Source organism: Chenopodium album, chromosome 16 (assembly GCF_948465745.1).
Source record: "Chenopodium album chromosome 16, dcCheAlbu1.1, whole genome shotgun sequence".
Lineage (NCBI taxonomy): Eukaryota > Viridiplantae > Streptophyta > Magnoliopsida > Caryophyllales > Amaranthaceae > Chenopodium > Chenopodium album.
Genome location: NC_137849.1, coordinates 37,580,375 through 37,600,733, shown reverse-complemented (window position 1 = coordinate 37,600,733; position 20,359 = coordinate 37,580,375). Strand labels below are relative to the sequence as shown.

General features: G+C 35.4%; 1 protein-coding gene and 1 pseudogene across 1 annotated transcript; both read right to left on the bottom strand.

The window, feature by feature from the left end:
- Nucleotides 1–9,729: 9,729 nt before the first annotated feature.
- On the bottom strand, nucleotides 9,730–14,131 carry LOC145585224 (serine carboxypeptidase-like 42). The gene is made up of 10 exons (XM_081641942.1): nucleotides 13,613–14,131; nucleotides 13,180–13,287; nucleotides 12,984–13,076; nucleotides 12,814–12,906; nucleotides 12,516–12,601; nucleotides 12,104–12,385; nucleotides 11,874–12,007; nucleotides 11,654–11,746; nucleotides 11,445–11,562; nucleotides 9,730–10,524 (listed from the first exon to the last, which is right to left on the bottom strand). Exons 1-10 carry the CDS (start codon nucleotides 13,854–13,856, stop codon nucleotides 10,357–10,359), a joined length of 1,419 nt encoding a protein of 472 aa, XP_081498068.1. The 5' UTR covers nucleotides 13,857–14,131; the 3' UTR covers nucleotides 9,730–10,356.
- A 944-nt stretch (nucleotides 14,132–15,075) lies between these two features.
- Nucleotides 15,076–20,142, bottom strand: LOC145585223 (pentatricopeptide repeat-containing protein At3g09040, mitochondrial pseudogene; annotated as a pseudogene).
- Between the last annotated feature and the right edge of the window lie 217 nt (nucleotides 20,143–20,359).

Genomic DNA, 20,359 nt, shown 5'->3' with positions numbered 1-20,359 from the left:
TTATAATCATAAAAATAATAATATCATCATAAATAAAATAATCATCATCAAAATAATAATAATAATATTCATAATCATCATAAATTATAACAATAATAATCATAATCATGTTCATGTTAATATTAAAGCATAATAATAGCAAGATCCTAGGCATGATACTAACAAGATTAATAACAAATCCTAGTATGTCACTAAGCAATAAAAATCAAATCTTTAACCCTAACATGATACTAACAATCATAAATATTAGGAAGAACATAGGAAGCATCATAACAATCATATTTAATATTAAATTTACCCTAGACATGATACTAGGAATATCATAATAACAATTTAAACATGATTTCTACATCATAATATCAATTAATCAATTAAAATACTTACTTTGATGCCTCGTACCTCTTTCTAATAACAAAATACACACGTTAGTAACTTCAAGGAAAATAATAAACAAAACAATTAAATTAAATAATTGAAAGAGAGATTTGGGACCAAACCCTCAGAAATTAAACCTTTCACATCTAGAGCGAAGGCGACTTCGAATATGGCTAGGTGTTTCTAGATCTTGCAAATGCGGAATTTTGTATTTGAAAAGCAAGGTTTAGATAAAGAGAAAGAGATTAAGAGAGAATTGATGATGAAAGATTGCGAATGAAAACTGATTGTAGATGAGAATTCGTGAGAATTGGTGAATGAAAACGGAGTTTTTAATACGTTATTTATAGAGAAATCAGCCAAAAAGATAAAATATCAAAACAGAGCACTTGGCGCACGCAAAACGAGGTTGGCGCACGCAAAACATAGCTGGTGCCAGCACCAGCTTATTGGCGCCAGGCGCCAATGGCTAGCACCAGGCGCCAAGCCTGATTCCAGGCGCCAATGCCTGGAGTCAGGCGCCAGGCCTGTTTTTAACGCGTATTCGAAAATCAGATAAGTTTGCCGTACTGGAGGATAAAATCGTATCTTTTCCTTGAAAATGATTTTTGATTTTAATTAAAACTCTGAAAAGTCAACAAAAATCAATTTATCAATGCTAATTGAATTAGGAATGAAAAGAACCTTCTAGAAGAATCTAGAAGACTAAAACCATTCCTAATTGCATTAGGAATGATAAATCATATTAGGCCCTCCTCTAGATCATTGGGCCGCATATAAGGCTCAAACCGGGCCCAGTTTAGTAAATTGGCCATAACTTCCTCAATATTCATCGGAATTGGGCTTATAATATATCGTTGGAAAGGTCTTGCAAAGCCCCATCCAACTACACTACTATTGGACCCATATCATGGACCAACCAAACTATATTGGCTGTTTTCTTAAAATAAGTTTTCAAAAACAGAGAGAAGAAAAAAGAAATTAAAACTTTCCGCAACACTAGACTTTCCACACTTTCGCTTCATTCGATAATGATTCTACGTGAAAGGTACTCATCACTGGGTTTGGTTTTGGGGAGACACAAATGGGTGTCTACAGTTAGTAAATAAGTAAATATAATACAATAAATACTTATCTCAATGTTGTGTCAAATTGACAATTGTCATGTCGTGGTGAACCACTGACCTAAAAGATGATTCCGCGCTACCCTAGTACAATAGATATCAAGTGGTCGCTCTCCAGTATAAGCACAATGGCAGAATTTGTGTGAACTCACAAAATTCGACTGAAATTCAGAATACTTGCCCTAAACCGGAGTATTTTTAGAGAGAAGAATAGAATATTTCTGCTTTTTTGAGTGTGTGTTTATTTGAAGTTGGTAATACAAAATATATATAGCAATAGATGGAAGAATATGACAAAAATGTCAAAGGGAAAACGACCAACAACTAAGAGGACCTATTAAAGTGATAATTAAAGGGCATAATAACAAGTTATTGATGAGCATAACTCCCAAATAAACAACGAAAATAACTCATACGAATATCCCTTAAATATTGTAATAGAGACAATATTCCAAGAACAATAAACCGTCAAGAAAATATGGCCATAACCTGCTTACCACTTCTCAAACAAGTAGTACAAAGCTATTCCAAAGAATAAATGGCGCAAAGCTTTGGTAAATTATCAAAGTGAGACCCTCCATTTTACCTTTTTTTGTGTTTTACTCAAGAACTTCCAACACTTCTAAGAGACAATGCTAAAGGACTCTTGGCGTGCCTTCTTCTGCCTTTGATCCTTAGCAGCTTTATTCTTGAACCAAGTGAGCTGTTGATTATTCAAACTCATCTGCTTCATGGGAGCAAACTCGAAGGTCTCTTTCTCTCTCATTGTCTCTCATCTCTAAACTCTTATCTCTCTCATCTTTATTTGATGGTTCAATTCAAGCAATTTATGTGATCAGTTTGTAGTAGTTTGTAGTGTGTAATTCAAGCAATTTCTTACCTTTTATTTTTTAGAAAAAACTTCTGATCATTGCAAATGGTATACCATGATCGACTTTTAAAAAATGTGCCTTAAATCTATCATATGATATTGTTGTGTGCATTAGGACAAATTTCCAATTTTAGGGTCAGGTTTTGTCAATTTAGGGTTAGAGTTTGCTAATTTTTGTGAATTATATTAGTTTGATGTATTTATACTCCATATAAATTTATAATATAAGACATTAATTATTTAATTAGTGATGTTCATGTCTTGGAGACGCCTTGAGGACATTTCAAAAATAAAAGACAGCAACCATTTGACAGATCCGTGCATCACGAGGAAGTACTAATGCATAACTGTTATGTATAAGAAAATATATAACGAGTCCAACTGCGAATCAAACTAATATCACTACAGGCCACAGTGATATATATTTAAGCCTTAGTTGCACAAATTAGTTATCCAGTAATATTAAGCTATTTAAAAACTTCAATCTTCAGTGATATTCTTAATAATTCTAGTAATAGAAAATTACTATCCAGAGATATAAATTCAGTAGTCAGTAGTAGATTTTAAGCAAATAGTTTTTAAAGCCAATAAATTCTCTTCTCTTTATAAATTCTCTTTATTATCTAGTAGCAGCGACGATCTGCCTCAGTAGTAGATTTTAAGTAAATAGTTTTTAAAGCCAATAAATTCTCTTATCTTTATAAATTCTCTTTATTATCTAGTACCAGCGACGATCTGGTATCAGAGCCATACGGTTAAAAGCTAAATTAAGTTGTTAATAATTAAGTAAAACTGGAGAATACTAGACCCTCTACTGAGTGTAAGAAACCTGATTTTAAGCATTATTATCATATTCCTGAAAATACTAGTAATTTTGGCCCAGTCCTTAATTACATAGTAGATCAAATTGGCGAATTAAGATCGGAAGTTGATAACATACATGCTCGTTGTATTAATATAGAAAATAAGATATCAATAACCACAACTGATATTAATAAAAAAGTAAGCGACCTAAACGAACAGGTTAAACAAGTTCAACTTGCTTTAACAAACGAAGTTAGGCATCAATTTGGAAAAGAAGTATCACCTAATAAAGAGAAAATCATCCCATATAAATATAAATATCCTTTTTAAAATCTAAAAGTTTACCGTAACACTCCCTAAGAGGCCTACTAGTAACCAAGAAAAGAATAAAGAAACTAAACATGAGCCCTCATCTTCGGGAGAAAACGCTAAATGAATTACAAGTCCTATTCGACAAAGAAGAAGACCCTAATAAGCTTAAAGAAATCATGAATTTAATTTCAAAAAAAGGGATTGCTTCTGATAATGAAATAGAGGAAAATAATTATGCTACTTTAGATGAAGATTTATATCAACAAATGGGATTAATAAAGTTAAATGATCTTGACTTTCTACCCATAGAAGTTGTTAAACAAAAGATCGAAAACAAACTAAGAAAAAGAGTAATAAATAATAATGATGTTGGAGAAGAAATTATTAATGAAAATATTAATGTAAACAATGTTATCCAAAGACCTAGGTATCAAGGAGAAGGAAGTTGCACACGTCCAAGATACATACTAGGGAAGACTACCCGGTTTAGTGTCAAGGTTATGCCTACTCATATACCTAAACATGAAGAAGTGACTCTTGAACCCATAAGTCAAACTGGTTATAAACTTAAATTAGATGGTGTAAGAGATAGACAAGATGTTTTAGATCAATGGAAAAAGAGTATGAGTAGTGTACTTAATTTAAATACTGAATGGACTTCAGAAAATTTCTTAAATTATATTGAACATAGTCTCTACGGCTGTGTAGAAGATTGGTACGATGGAATAGATGAAGAAGTAAAGGTTGCATTAAGAGCTATTGAATCACCTACTAGAATGTTTAGGCAGTTATGTCAATATATTGAGTTAGAGTTCATTGGTCCTAGAGCCGATCCTAATGAAAAACGAATGGAATATCAAAGAAAGTTAAGTAACTTGTCCATCTGTAATATGAGATATGTGAGATATGTTGATGATTATATTATGGAATTTGAAACATATTATTATAAAATTGGTGAAAATGAAACAAATCTTGGAATCTTCTATGACAAATTACCCAGTCCTCTTAATGAAGAAATTAGTAAAAAATATCAAGAATGGAGATAGAGATTTTTAGCTAGGGATGCCGTAGGAAACAGAATTGCTTTCCTTAGAAAGTGGATTGAAAAGAAGTGTAGAGAGGTTGCAGGAGCTCAACAAATGAAGAGACAATTTAATTTCTCACTTGTTGGGATTTCCCAAATAACTATGGATGTGAGAGAAAAAACTATAATAAAAGAAAGAGGTATAAGAAAAATAAATTTGACCGATCAAGAGGAGAAACCTATAAGAAGAAGTATTATAAACATAAATATAGAAAGCCAAGTAGGTTTTTCAGAAAGGCAACATATTGTCCTGAGAAAAAGAAAACGTGCAAGTGTTGGTCTTGTGGAGAATTAGGACATTATGCTAATGAATGCAAGAAAGCTAATCATAAACTAATGGAAGCCTTAGGAAGTTGGGATTACATAGAAATACCAGAAGACGAGGCTTTAGAATTGGCTTTAATTAATAATAAAGGAATAGTAGAAATCATAGAAGAAGAAAATGAATATAACGAAGAACCTGAAGTTAGTGATGAGTTTGAAGATGAAAATTAAGAAGAAATGAATAACATGATGGAAGGAGAAGAATTAGAAAATTCAGAATCAGATGACAATGAGGAAGATAAAAGCAAAATGAAAATAGGTCAACTAAAAAGAGCTGAGTATTCATTTGAAGATAATGACCTAGATCAAGTAAACAAAGAAAGCTGGAATTTTCCCCAGATTACTAAAGATAAAATATTTAAAACTTCTTTCTTTAAAACTAGAACTAAATATGTATGTGAGGAAATGGAAGGAAGCATAGTAATCGAAGATTGTGAACAAAAGGCAGCCGAAATTAATATCATAAACTGGAAAAGTATTAAAAAAATAAAGAAAAAGGAAATTATAGCTATATTTGTATTGGTGCAGTACAAGTATATATAACTCCTTTGCAAGATTTTGGCAAAGATGTTAAATGCTTGAGTTTTATTTGTGATATTAGACATAAAGAATTTTATGATCAAATAATTAGTGGTATCACATGTAACTTAAGTCAAGGAACGGTAAGCTATATATGTGAACCTAGATATTATGTGAGCTTAGAGGATTCCTTTACGTCAAAGTTTTTAGCTATTAAGTTATTAACAGAAGGAGTGAAAATGCATAAAGGAACAAGATCCATACAACTAAGATGGAAGGTGGTTTATAAGTTGGTAAACACTATAGACTCATATTTTAAGAAACAAATAGTCGATGCTCAGAAATATGAGCAAGGAGGAGGTCCTAAGAAGAAAATTACACCTATAAAGGTAAATCCTAATGAAATTGAAATTGAAAAAACTTGGGAGGAATTCTTTATGAACCCTGCAGTTAGTAATTGATCAAGTAAGATGTTAATTGATGAATCAGGATTACTTCATATTGGAATGAATACAAAACCTAAAATACAGAGAAATCTGAGTCTTAGAACACCAAGCCTAAGTAGACAAAATTCAACAATAATAAGAATGAAAAAACAAGGTGAAGAAAAGCCATAAGAGGATGAAGAAGAAATATTAGTTTTACTAAAGAAACTAAATGAAAAATATGAAAGTAAAAAAGCTTTAAAACAACCAGCAAGACATAGCATTGATATGGGATCATGTTCTAATTTTGAGTTAAATGAAGATCCAAATAATCCTATTGATAAAAGAAAGGTAATTGGGTATAAGACCAAAACTGTGAGTGAACCAGTATATGAGGATGAAGTTAATATTTAAATGGAAGCTTATAATGAAATATCCAGTACTAATCCTAATAGTATTTATATACCAATTGATATATGCATTGAAGATTATAATAAATATAAATTATGTGCATACATTGATAGTGGTTGTTCTACATGTTTTGGAAAAAGATCATTATTTCCAGAATTCTTATGGAAAAAGGCTAAAAATCATATGCAAGTTAGAATTGCTAATAATAGTGTCATGATGCATACGGAGATAATTGAAGATTTAAAAATAAAAATTGGAGGAGTCCAATGTGTTATTCCTATTTTATGGGCAACTGATCAGCCTAGTCATGATATGATAATAGGAAATAATTTTCAAAGGTTATACTCTCCATGCACTCAAACTAATGATCAAATAATCTTTACTATTAATGGTCATTCTGTTCCCATACAGAAAATAACAAAGGCATATACTCATCAAACAATGGAATTTACGCGCAGCTAGTGTGGTGATAGGGTTACTCCTACACAACGAGAGGTTGCACTAGAATTTCTGAGTGTGATTCATCATTAATATGTCAGATAAATAAGAAACAAGAAAAACTATGCGAAAAATTATATTCAACAAATCCTTTAGAACATTGGGAAAAGGATAAAGCATTTGCTAAGATAACTCTAACAAATCCCAATAAGATTATTAGAGTGAGACAAATGGTTTATACCTACCAAGATATTCAGGAGTTTGATGAACAAATAAAAGAATTGCTTAATAAAAAGCTAATTAGGAATAGCAAAAGTCCTCATAATAGTCCAGCATTCATGGTAAGAAATCATGCAGAAGAAAAAAGAGGTAAAGCTAGAATGGTTATTAATTATAAACAACTAAATGATAATACTGTTTTTGATGGCTATTATATTCCTAATAAAACTGTGTTATTTAATAGAATACAAGGAGCCACATGGTTTTCTAAAATGGATTGTAAAAGTGGCTACTGGCAAATTAAAATGGAAGAAGAAAGCATTCCATTAACTGCATTTAGTGCCCCTCAAGGGCATTATGAATGGCTAGTAATGCCTCTTGGATTAAAAAATGCTCCACAGATATTTCAGAGAAGAATGGATAACATTTTTAGAGAACTTAATCATTGTTGTTTGGTCTATATAGATGATATTCTAATATTTTCAAAAGATTTAGAACAACATAAAAATGATCTTAAAGCAGTAACTCAAAAATGTGCAGAGCATGGTATAATCCTTGGAAAAGATAAATGTGTTTATGCTAAACAAGAAATTGAGTTTCTAGGATTAGAAATTAAAGCAGGACAAATAATACTACAAAAACATATTCTAGAAAAGATTGAAAAATTTCCCGATAAAATTGAAGATAGAAAATAGCTAGAAAGGTTTCTAGGATGTTTAACCTATGCTTCTGATTTTTTAGAAAATCTTGCTTTATTAAGAAAGCCATTACAACAAAAACTCAAGAAAGAAATAACTTGGAACTGGAAAGAAAGTGATTCCAAAATTGTTCAAGATTTAAAAGCTATGTGTAAAGATCTTCCTGTACTAACACTACCTACTAGTGAAGATGATTTAATCCTTGAAACAGATGCTAGTAATGAGCACTGGAGTGCTGTGTTAAAAATAAAAGAAGGAGAAAAACTCTGCAGATATAGCAGTGGAAGTTTTAACAAAGCTGAGTTAAACTATCCTACAATGCAAAAGGAAATCCTTGCAGTTATTAGAGGGATCGAGAAGTTTTTAATCTTCTTAGCCTCTAAACAGTTCTTAATAAGAACAGATTGCAAAGGCATACTCGGTTTTGTTAAAAAGAATTTGTCTAATATGCAAGCGCAAGGGAGACTCCTGCGTTGGCAATTATGGCTTAACCAATTCTCTTTTACTGTTGAACATATACAGGGAACAAAGAATTCTTTGGCAGACAGCTTGACCAGAGAATTAGCTAATGTAGTCCAAGAAGCTCAAGACTACACAAAAACCTCCTGCATACCAACTTCAAAAGATGGATGTAGAGAGGAAAACTCTCATTGATGAGACCGAAAAGGAAATGGAGCGGGTTTCACCCTCCAGTTGGGCCTTAATGCAAGGCTTGATCATATCAGCAAAACAACGTTCGCGAGATGGTTTAATTAAGGGTTGTCATCGGGCAGTCCAAAGGTTATTGATGTTCGAAATAACAATTATGTTATTTCAGCTCATTCCTGATGTACGAAATACAATATTAAACAAAATAAGAGATAACGATTTTAGGACATGGTACGAGTTGGTGGCTACAAGGTCCAGTAAATTCTTTGATCTTCGAGATCTATGGGGAGAAAGAGTAGAGTTTCCCAAAAACTCTAAAGTTGCATCATTGCGAATCTACCCATATCCTCTTAATAAAAATGCTCCATTCATTAGTATACATTACACGGCTTGGGATTATGGAATGGTACATGATTTCTATGAATTCCCTACTCCTAATGACTCTTTCTTTCCAAAACTTACAAAGTTCTAACAGTACGCATTCAACAAGGTTCGAAAATATTGTGATGACAAAAAAGACGAATTTCGGTTAAGCGTAAAGGTACAATGTGCTAATATCGAAGTTAAAGAAGGAAAAGTTAGTCCCCCACATTACTTAATAGTATTTGGGAGAGTGAGGTATTGCAAAGATCCCATACTAATTCGTCAGAAGACTGTTAGAAATCCAACTAAAGCAAGAGCATTGGGATTTTTCTACATTTCACAATATCTTAACGATTTTATAAAAGGGAAAGAAATTCCTCTTGTCATGTTTCATGTTGGTAATACAACAATTGTGGCGCCTAACGAGATGAAAGAATATTTAGTAGATGGCATAAACAACACCGAGTCGATCTACAAATATTTAGAAGACATCGAAAGAGGAAAGTTTCTGTCATTTGAAGGCTATGAGTATCTGTTTGAAGCATTCATGAGTTGGGATGAAGAGTATGCAGCCAAATGTGTCGCAGACCTTTGTAGAGAGAATCCTATTTACGAAGACAGTAAAGATAGTGAGGGAGGCCTACAAGAAATGATGATGGATGAAATTATGAATGCATGAGCCCACACCAACAATAATTCAAGGCATCTTTACTGTAGCCACGTTTTATTAATTGTTTCTGTATCTTTGTAAAAAGCAATGGTGTAAAATTGCTTGCTGAGTCAGGATAAGGATCCTATGTAAGTTTGCTTCCCTATATAAAGGGACTTAGGCCAAGAAGTGAAGGCAGAGTTGGAAGAGTTAGCTAGAGAATTACTTTGAAAGGTTTAGAGAGTCCTCTAGAAGAAAAATACTCACCTTAAGAGAAAGATTGGTTCTCCATCTCTCTTAAGCTTTCAGTTTGTGTGTGTGTTGTAATATATGAGTGTTGTAATCTTTTCAAATTAAATAAAAGTTTCGTTCAAGAAGGGAACGTTATCCCCTGAAACCTTATATATCAAATGAGTTATCTTTTTGTTTAAAGTTCCATCATAAACACAGTAAGGATTGTTTAATTTAATTATAAATTATGGTCTAAGGTAGGAAACGAAATAGATCTGTGCTGAGCCTGATCTAAGGAAGACAAGGTTGGGGTTAGCTACCTTGGTAAAGCCGGAAACTTAGAACGCCGGAGGTTCCATTGTCGACTAAGTTCAGGTATTGGTCTAAACCCTCTATTTAAATAATTATTATTGCGAAGCATGGTGGGCTATTAAACTAAAAGTTAATTTATTTAGATATATAAGTAGTAGAGTTGTGATAATTAGTACCGTTAAAAGTCATTAATATCATCAATGGTAAAATATACCGTGTAGGTCATATTATTAATAGTTTCAGTGGTACTATAACAAGTTTCAGTTAAATAATAAAATTAAAAAAAAAAAAAAACCACTTGTTATGTATGAGCATATACATAACTAACCTCCCTTTGGAATCCCCCGTGCATCACAGTCTTGCTATACTATGTGTACATTTGCCTAAGAATTCGCACCAAAAAAAAAAAAATTGCCTAAGAAATAATTAGTTATTGCCTGAGAAATAGCACTTGAATCTGCCTTTCATAACTGATGGTTTCCTGCAGCATAGCAAATGGAGAATTGGAGATGCCATACCAATTCTAATTCACGCCATTGCTAAATATTGCTAGTCATCAATGGCCTGGCGTGTTGCATTAGGCAATCTTAGTCCACGAACAAAAGAACTAAAGAGGAGTAAACCCCTGGCTGGCTGTGAATAGGGCACCATATGTGCAGCACCCCTTACTGTGGCAAAGGTCAACAAATTTCCATACTCAGTTGACCATCCTCCTACCTGTTACCAGATAGATCAGATGTAAATGTATCATACAAACGCATTTCTTCAACTGTACCAAACATACTAATAATAAACATACTACTATTTGGTTGTTGCAGAGTTGTTTAGACCTGGCAATTCTGACCCGACCCGACCCGAATGACCCGACCCGTAACCCGAAAGTTGACCCAAAATCATTGACCCGAAAATGACCAGAACTAACCCGAATCCGACCTGAAATAGAGTTGACCCGAACATGACCCGACCCGAAATTGACCCGAAACCCAAACTTGACTTGACCTGAAATGACCCGAAACCCGAAGTTACCTGACCCGATTTAACCCAAATTGATTGACCCGAATCGACCCGACCCGTAGTGACCCAACCCGAATTGACCCAAATCCTAAGTGAATAGGGTGAAGTAGTGAATTACTTAGTTTAGGGCTTCATTATTTCCTACGTAATAGGTACTCATGATTTTTTTTTTTTTTTTAACGAATTTACTTTATTTTTCCAACTATTTTTTTAAGTGAATTTATTTTGGTGACCCGACACAAACTTGACCCGAAAAGACCCGACCCGAATTGACTCGATCCGAAATCGACCCGACCCGAAAGTTGATCTTGAAAATTGACCCGACCCGAATTGACACGACCCGAACTTGACCCGAAGTGCTGACCCGAAACCCGAATCAACCCGAACCCAACCCGAACATTTGCTGACCCAAACCTGACCCGGCCTGAATTGACCTGACCCGAACCCGACCTGAATGACCTATTTGCCAGGTCTATTGTTATTCCAACTTCACTAATTATCTACATATACCACAAAGAATTTGCATCCTTTAGACAAGCATGCTGTACATAATCTACATATCATATATAATGGCTGGTTATCCTCATCTGACATAACCACATAAGAAGTTGGAAGAGAATTACCTGCCCTTTGTGAAACCAAGCTCCATAAGGAGCAGTGACTGTAAAGTTTAGTTCATGAGCAAGTTCACGAATCATCTGGCGGGATCCCAGAAGTGGAACTACAGAATCTTGATCTCCACTGAGTAATGGAAAATTGAGCATAAAAGAATTCAGGATTGTATATCTCCATTACTTGAGTAAAATCAATTTATCTTATATCAAGCTTCTACCTGTAAACCCAAACCGGAACACCTTTTTGGATAATTCCTTTAAGCAAAGGAAGCATATTCATCTTGACGTCAGTCTTGGTATAGTTCAAAACTCTGTCACAGAAAAGATGCAATTATCAGTGATGTCAGCCCATAGCCAAATATTGAGATCTCCCAGGAAACATAAGAAGGATCTCCTGAATCAATAATGCCAACAAAAACTTCCTATAAGTTGACATACTCGCTACACATGGACCAGCTGTAGGGCAATTTTGTTCGATTTGCATGGAGAGCACTTTGGACCTCTGGAAGATTGAAATAGAATCCAGATTCGTAATTAATGCAAACATCAATACCCAAGCTTATTTTAGTGGCCTGCACATCAGCAGACAGACACAATTCAGGAATCAGAACTATTTCAATTAGGAACAAGCAATCACTATTTCACTAAGGAATGAAGATGAAGCATACTGCTTTTCTCAACCGGAATTCTTGCTCCACTATCGATGGGTAGCAAACATCTACAATGACATTATAGTTATCAATGTAGCTACTAACGCTGAGCTGAGCTTCCGCTATTGCATCATAGCATTTACCAGAAACATTATGATCAGGACTACCAAAACTATAATCACTGAAATCACATTCCTTTATTATGGTAAGACCTATTTCATCAGAGATCATCCCATGTGACCATAGGAACTCATATGTTGCCCGAGTATCTCGATCAAGTCTGAGCAATGGATTTCCAATCTAATCGACAAAAAGACAGAAAGAGAGAGGGGTCACTACAACTGTTAATGGAAAGGTTTCCCTTTTACTTTCTTTTTTGGTTGGGATAAGAAAAGAGATAAGATTGGTGAAATTACACAAAATGACTTACAGCAACTCCTTTTATGTTGAACTTGAAAGCAGTAGAATGGGCATTATGATCCAGTAAAGCAATGGCTAACTGTGGTATGTAATGCCCTGTAAATTATCCTCCATAATAACAAGCAGCACACAAAAATATATTAGAACACCATCATTAGTACCTCAAATTTTTCTACAAGTACTTGAAAAAGAAAGAAATATATAATTTTGCTAAAAAACATGGGTACAGCAAGAGAGAAAGTAGGAAGGGCCAAAGGAAACAACCATTGAGATGTTGATAATCATACAATGCGAAAAGAGATCATTACCTGCATAGCTTTCTCCAGTAAGAAAGAAATCCCTCGATTTCAGAGCTGGAAACTTCTCATACCATTTCATCATAAAAATGTGCATGTCTTTCGCTGTTGATAAAATTAGGATGAAGCTTTTATTGAGATAGTAACTAGAACAAAGATTGGCCTAAAATAATGTACCACACCTGTTGAGGTATCCCCGGCATTGTAATCAGACGTTGTATTTGAATATGACCAGCCTACTCCAGCAGGAGACTCCACAAATAGGAGATTTGACGCTGTAATCGACACAGAATAGGGTGACAAAAGTACCATTAAAGTGGGTTACAAACGTAGGCAGGAGATAAGAAAGCTTCTAAATGAATGGTTAACAGGTACAACCTTTATTCCAAGATTTTGGATTTCTTCGAAGACCCCTACCATCACCTGTAGGAAAGAACGGTCCCAATTCCGTAAATGCACCACCACCAAGTGACGAGCAACCAGGGCCTGCAAACCAAAATGCAGGTGAAAACAAAACACAGCACGATGGGGGGGGGGGTGAAGGGCTATGACAACCAGTTCTTAATAATAATAGTCAGCAGTTATCTACACTGTTATTATTATGGAGCACATAGGAATTTACTATTAAAAGCTGTAATCAAGCAGCTTATTTGGTCTCTCGTTTTAGGTATGAAATTCCAAAAGCTTTGTAGATACTCCAGCCGACATAGAAATATCAGGGCATCTTAGCAGAATACATTCAAATACAAAGAAAAAAAAATGTACAATGGAACATCAGGATATGAAGCAGACAGAAGAGCAAGAAGCTAACCTCCATTGAGCCAAAGAGTGAGAGGCTTATGGTCAGGATCCTTCTCAGCTTCAACAAAGTAGTAAAACAAGCTCTTTCCAGTCTTAACATCCAAATCAATGTAGCCAGCAAACTGTCTGAATCCAACTTTTGGTTGGCCAGGCAATCCTATCACAAGATCCTTGAGAGGATACCCATTCAAACAACCAATCCCTACAAAAATTATCAGCATCAGCCACCAATGGATGCAAGCCCTGCTAGTCATTTCCAGTCTATACTTTTTCAAAATATTCCCTTACTAAATTTATATTATTTGCATAGCAGCATGTGAATGGTGGGTTTATTAATTACCAATATTAAAGGTGTGTTTGTATCCTTTTAGTTGGCTATCCTTTAAAAAAAAAAAATTAAAGCTACTAGCTTTCAGGGAGGTGGGGAAAAGAGTGTCCAATTGAATAACTTTTAGACTGCATAACAACAAATATCTTTGAATAAAAAATCGACATGGGCCCGGAAATTAAGGAAATAATTTGTAATGACATGTCCTCCCTATTTTCCGCCCAAAATATTCAATCACCAAATTGAAAGATAAGCTTAAACCTCAGACTAAAAAAGAACTGGTATGGGAAAGAATATAAGATCAGCACTGACAGAATCACTATCAGCCAAATAGAGACCATATTTTCATACGGAGTACGTAAATATATGAGCTCCACTTGCACAATTAAATCATCCAATTTTTTTTGAACAAAGAGCCCGCACATGCATTACCTTCTGGCTCTGCAAATTTATAGGATTACATATGACTGCACAATCCCCAAAAGATTGGGATTTAGGATAATTAGGAGAACATTTTGTTTTTTCAGAAGGTACAAGACCACCAAACACTATCCCTCATTTACAATGACAATTTGGAATGTTCAGCTTCAGCTCACATATTTGAGTTAACAATACACTCCCTCCAAATTTTTTTAAATGCATCACTTTCCATTTTCGGCCCTTATTTAAATTCAGCACATTTTTTTTGGACATATTTTCTTATTTTTATTGTATCTCTCTCCTCACATGGTCCCCCACTTCTATTATTATTATCTAATCTTACATTCCTTACTTTTAATAAGCTATTACTCCCACAATCTCTTTTTTTTTTTAATTAATTTTTATTTCCAACAAATCCCAATTACACAATTTTTTAATCCATTCAACTCCCTCTCCTAAAACTCCTTGATAATCAAAGTGATGCACTTAAAAAACCGGGAGAGTAATCATATCTAGACTACCACATAAAATGATTCTAACTGCAAATGAAAGCTTTGTTACTATTAACACTTTATTTTACCTCAAGTACACTTGTTGGATATTTGATATTAAAAAATAGTTAAGACACTTAATTCTTTTTTTAACCAAATAATGGAACAATACCACAAAATAGTCCAGTTGGGCAATTGGAAACATACCTCCTAGCAACATAGAATGGAAGTATGCAGAAACCAGATTCAAGATGAATACAAAGGGAAGCAGCCTGGCAGGAATAGTGCTCAGTGATTTTGCATAAACTGACTAGTTGTCATTACTTTCTGAGCATGCATAATATAGCATGTTTGTTAGCTGAAGGTTTGAAACTTAGGATATAATCATCATCTCATGTCTTTAAGCAATTAATTGCACGTCCCCAGTATTGTCATACTCCCCCCGTCCCCCTCTCAAGTCAGTAGCTACTTGCTGGAACATCAAGGAGATGCTAGATCAAGAGACATGCTCACAATCTCTATGAATTTGCACGACAAAATTATCTTTCCCATACATCTGGCTTGCTTTATCAGTCTCTTCTCAAGCTTCACATAAGGCGACTATATACCTCCTGCTCCCGAGTTGATCAATTTATCTCACCATCTGTAAGGCTTGACAAGAACTGGCCTGAGTAGATTTGCAGCAAGCAAATTAATTTATGTTCACCATCAACACGACAACACACCTATGTAATAATAGACAAGGAGATTGAAATGTGACGGAAAACACACACACACACACACATACATTGAACTTCAAGAAATAGTAAACCAAAGAACAGAGGCTGAGTATCTCTAATTTCAGAGCTGTTTAGAATATGCAATCTTTTGGGAGATAGCTGAAACTTTAAAGAGAGCATTTGTGGTTTTGATGGCTTGGTGGGTTCAACAAGGACTTGAGGAGAGAAAATTACAACGCATTACTCAACTAATAAACCAGACAAACAGAGTATATATTTGATTGTATAATGTATGTAGTGTGTCATGACAATTCATTAGGAATCAAAATTAATGTAATTATGTTTTTCTCTTTTGCATAAGTTTTGGTACTGGTGATGATAATTTGTCCTTTCTAAAAGAGGGTTAGAAGACTTAACCCTTAAAAGCCTTTCTACCTACACTGGAATTTTCAGGTATCTGTAGTGTATTTTTGATGTATTCATAGTGTACTGCCAAATTGCCAATGTATCTGCAAAAAGTATTACCAATCTGTCTGAGCTTCTCACGTTTCTCACACTGACCATAGACCCAATTTGACAGCTCTATGTTGATGCAAAAGGCAATCTAGTTTATTTCTAGCAAGTAGGGCTGAACAAACCCAAACTTTATTTAGCTAATGTTGATGCAATAACTGACAGATAGACAGTTACTATAAGCCGGTAGTTAATATGCAGCAGCAGGTCTGAGGTGATATACGATTCAGAAACCAGGTTTCACGTCTTAGACCTACACATCAGTAAATTATATGCACAACTGCAGAAGATTCTTAATTTGTAAAAGGATTATGGAAAAACATAGCCTCGTAAGTCGTAATGGAAGGAAAACACTGCAACATTACATCAGGAAATATGGAGGAATTACAGCACAACATTTACAAATATTGTAGCAGAATTCCAATTGTCCCCCACTCGGCCACTCCCCCTTGAAAATAAAGACTTTTGATGCTTAAGCTAGATAATATGATAGTGATTCACTTACAGTCTCTCCTGCTACTGAGTTGTTCACTTTGAAAGCTTAACACCATCGTAGTTCTAACCCCGTGACCCTGCCAAAAAAAAAAAAACTATTACATTCCATCGTCACAACTACAATATTATATTTTCCTAGAGGTCTTATAATTCTTGCGACTATTTATATACCATGTCTATTTAATTTCTCCTTCTATAGATATTTTGCATTGAGGAGCTATCATCTAATCTTGACTGATAATGTTGTGCACATGTATATCTCCCCACATCCTGCCAAAATAGGAAGCTGCACAGGGTTGCTATTGTTGTTGTACTTCACCTTTAATAGTCTACTACCTTCTCTAAATTTGAAGGTGGATATGTACAACAGTGCTTTCAAAATGGTTTTAGCTTCCTCTGCGATCGGTTTTGTCATCATTAATTGTCAAAGTACTGCTTGGTCTGCTTTGAATCTGAAGTACAGCAGATTATGGGATGCTCTGCAAGAGATTTTACATTGGGATGACAGAAGAAAGATGGTGAGGCAAACTACCTAAGTTTTCCAATAATTTTAAATTGTCCCAACTGCAAGTGAAGTATGGTCATTGCGAGCTATGAACAACTTTCTCCTCCATACTATCAATCCAGCTAGATCCAGGAAATTTTGAGACACCCATTTCTTTCATTTTCCTTCTCAAAGAGTCAACCTCACTCCAATTACCTGAGGAAGCATGTATGCTTGAAAGCAAAATGTATGCTGAAGAATTATGAGGGTCCAGATTAATCAGTTTTTCTGCTGCTTTCCTACCCCTTGCATCATCTCCGTGTAACTTGCAAGCATTTAAAAATGATGCCCAAATCTTAGCATCAGGTTCAAACTCCAGCTCTTCAATAAAGCTCTCTGCCTCCTCAAGAAAACCCCATCGGCCAAATAGGTCAATCATACAGGCACAGTGATCGTGTCTTAGCTGAATACCACACTGGTTAACCATCAGATTATAGATATGACGACCTTCACTTAGTTTGCCCCCATGACTACAAGCACTAAGGACACCAAGGAACGTCACCTCATCAGGATATACATGTGACTGCAATAATTCACCAAATATCTTTAGTACATCTTCTACATAACCATTTTTAGCTAATCCTACAATGATTGAATTCCATAGAATAATATCCCGTTTACAGGCAACCTCCTCAAAAACCTTTACAGAACTTCCCACATCTCCGCATTTGGCATACATGTCTATAAGAGCACAGCCCACTAACACGTCTGAATTGAAGCCAGAGCGAAAAGCGAAGGAGTGGATCTCAGTACCATCCTTATATGAAGTTAAAAAGGAGCATACTTTGAGAATGCTAGCAAATGTTGCTTGATCAGGCAAAACATTTTGGCTACGCATTCCTCTATAAAGGTCCAAAGCCTCCTTGTGGCAATCAATTTGACTTAAACCAGAGATCATAGATGTCCATAGTACTGCACTCTTTCGCTCTGGAAATTCCAAGAATAGTTTACCGGCATCTGCATTGCTATGGGAATCCATGTACATGCCCAATAGAGAAATACCCAAGAACCCATCATCATACAAGGTCCCTTTCTTTAGCAAGAGGCAGTGGATTTGCCTCCCTAGATTAGATCCGCAAGGACCGTGACATGCATCTAAAAGATTAGCAAAAGTGATTTCAGATGGACATAGTCCTTCAGCCAGCATAAGCTTATAGATTTTTACTGCCTCCTCCAGATTGTCCTGAGAAAATCCAGCAATCAAAGCATTCATAGTACACTCCAATTATGCATCCTATAAAATACCTCGCATGCAGTCTCAGTCACCCCACACTTGACATACATATCAATAAGTGAGCTTCCTGCATAAAGGCTAGTAGCTAAGCCATGTTTCACTGATAAAGAATGTAACTCTTTTCCGCGGGCAAGATTTTTTAAATTAGCACAAGCACTGAGTAGACTGGCCATAGCAACTTCATCAGCCATACCATCAGACATCATTCTTCGAAACAGGCCAAAAGCCTCATTCTCCTCTTCCACCTGGACATACCCAACAATGATTGCATTCCAAGAAACGTTATCCCTGCCTTCTATAGTCTCAAAAAGCTGCCTTGCTTCCACTAAACTGCCTGATTTAGCATACATATCAACCAATGCATTGCTTACAAATAAGTTTGACTCAAAGTTGGTCTTAATTATCACAGCATGCAATTGGCTTCCAAAATCCAGCCACTTCAAGTAACCACATGCACTCAAAATGCCGGTATAAGTAAATGCATCAGCCTGCAAACCACCATCCTTCATATCCAGGAACAATTCAACCACCTCATCAGCAAACCCGTTCTGTACGTAGCCCCCAAGCATTGCATTCCACAGCACAATGTTTCTCTGGTCCAAGTAATCAAAGACTTGCCTTGCAGACTCTGGCTTATGGCATTTGGCATACATATTCAACAGAGAGCTTCCCACGAAAACATTATGATCAAGCCCTTGCTTAATTGCCTGAGCATGAACTGGTAGGCCAACATTAAGACACTTCAAGCTAGCAATGGCACTTAGAACACTTCCTAAAGTGGAACGAGAAGATGGCACACCGGCTTTCCTCATGTTCAGGAAGAGATTTATAGCTTCTGCCTCATTTCCACTTTTTGCATAACCAGAAATCATAACATTCCAAGCTATAGTGTTTGGGAAAGGCATCTGGGTAAGCAAATCCCTTGCCTTATCCAGCCTCCCATTATTAACAAATGCACTAATCACAGTCACAAATACCACATGATCAGGAACACAACCTAAACTTTGCATACACTCAAACACTTTTAATGCCTCATCAAGTAATCCCATCTGAACATACGCTGTAATCATCGCAGTCCACGAAACCAAACTCGGACTGCACAAGTGATCAAACATTCGCCTAGCATCACCTAAAGAATTGCATTTAACATACATATCAATCAAAGAACCTTCACAAAAGGTATGACACATATAACCCATCTTAATAACATCACAATGTACTTGCTTCCCAAATTCAATCAGCATCATCCTGGCACAACCAGACAGCACAACAGCATAAGTAAACGGATTCGGCACGACACCCGAATTCCTCATTGACCCAAATAACTCCACAACTCTATCTAACAACCCACTTCTCAAATACAGTGACATGATTGAATTCCACCCCTGCACATCTCTCATCTCCAACCTCTCAAAAACCCTGTTGGCATACCCTGCATTACCACATTTAGCATACAAATCCAGAATTGCATTCCCCAACTGCCCATTTAACCCAAAACCCAATTTCAAGGTACTAGCATGGATAACTTTACAAGCATTAAAAGCTTGGGATATTCTTTGAGGCATTTCGTCGAACACTTGGCGTGCCTTGATTTTCCCACATTGTTCCAAGCATAGTTTCAGAAGATGGTCATAAACCTCATGTGTAATCTGATGTGGGGTTGGAAAATTTGGTGTGAAATTGCAGAAGTAACGAATAAATTGGGAGTTTTTCTTGTACATTTTCGTTGAAAAAGAAGCCAAAATTCAGTGCTTTGATCATAGTAAAAACATTTCTGAAACAAAATTAGAGTTTTGATAATTGCTTGTTTTAAGGGATTTAAGAACTTATTGACAAGCAGAGTACAGCTCTCAGTTTCCGGTGCAGCGCATGCCGCACGTGACCTCTGATCACGAAAAAAATTCTGTAAAAAGTTGTATACCAAAAGGATGGTCTCAACTCTCAATATTTTCCAATTTTTGAGGATGTGTTAAGTCTTGTTGAGTCACTTTATTAATTGATCATATTTTAGAT

What these genes read in the sequence shown, in the direction of transcription:
- LOC145585224 (XM_081641942.1), bottom strand. Translation starts at nt 13,856, where the DNA reads ATGACTAGCAGGGCTTGCATCCATTGGTGGCTGATGCTGATAATTTTT. An exon ending in TACTGGAGAAAGCTATGCAG is followed by an intron (nt 12,602 to 12,813) that starts GTAATGATCTCT and finishes GATAATTTACAG; the next exon opens with GGCATTACATACCACAGTTA. An exon ending in GTTCCGGTTTGGGTTTACAG is followed by an intron (nt 11,563 to 11,653) that starts GTAGAAGCTTGA and finishes TCCATTACTCAG; the next exon opens with TGGAGATCAAGATTCTGTAG.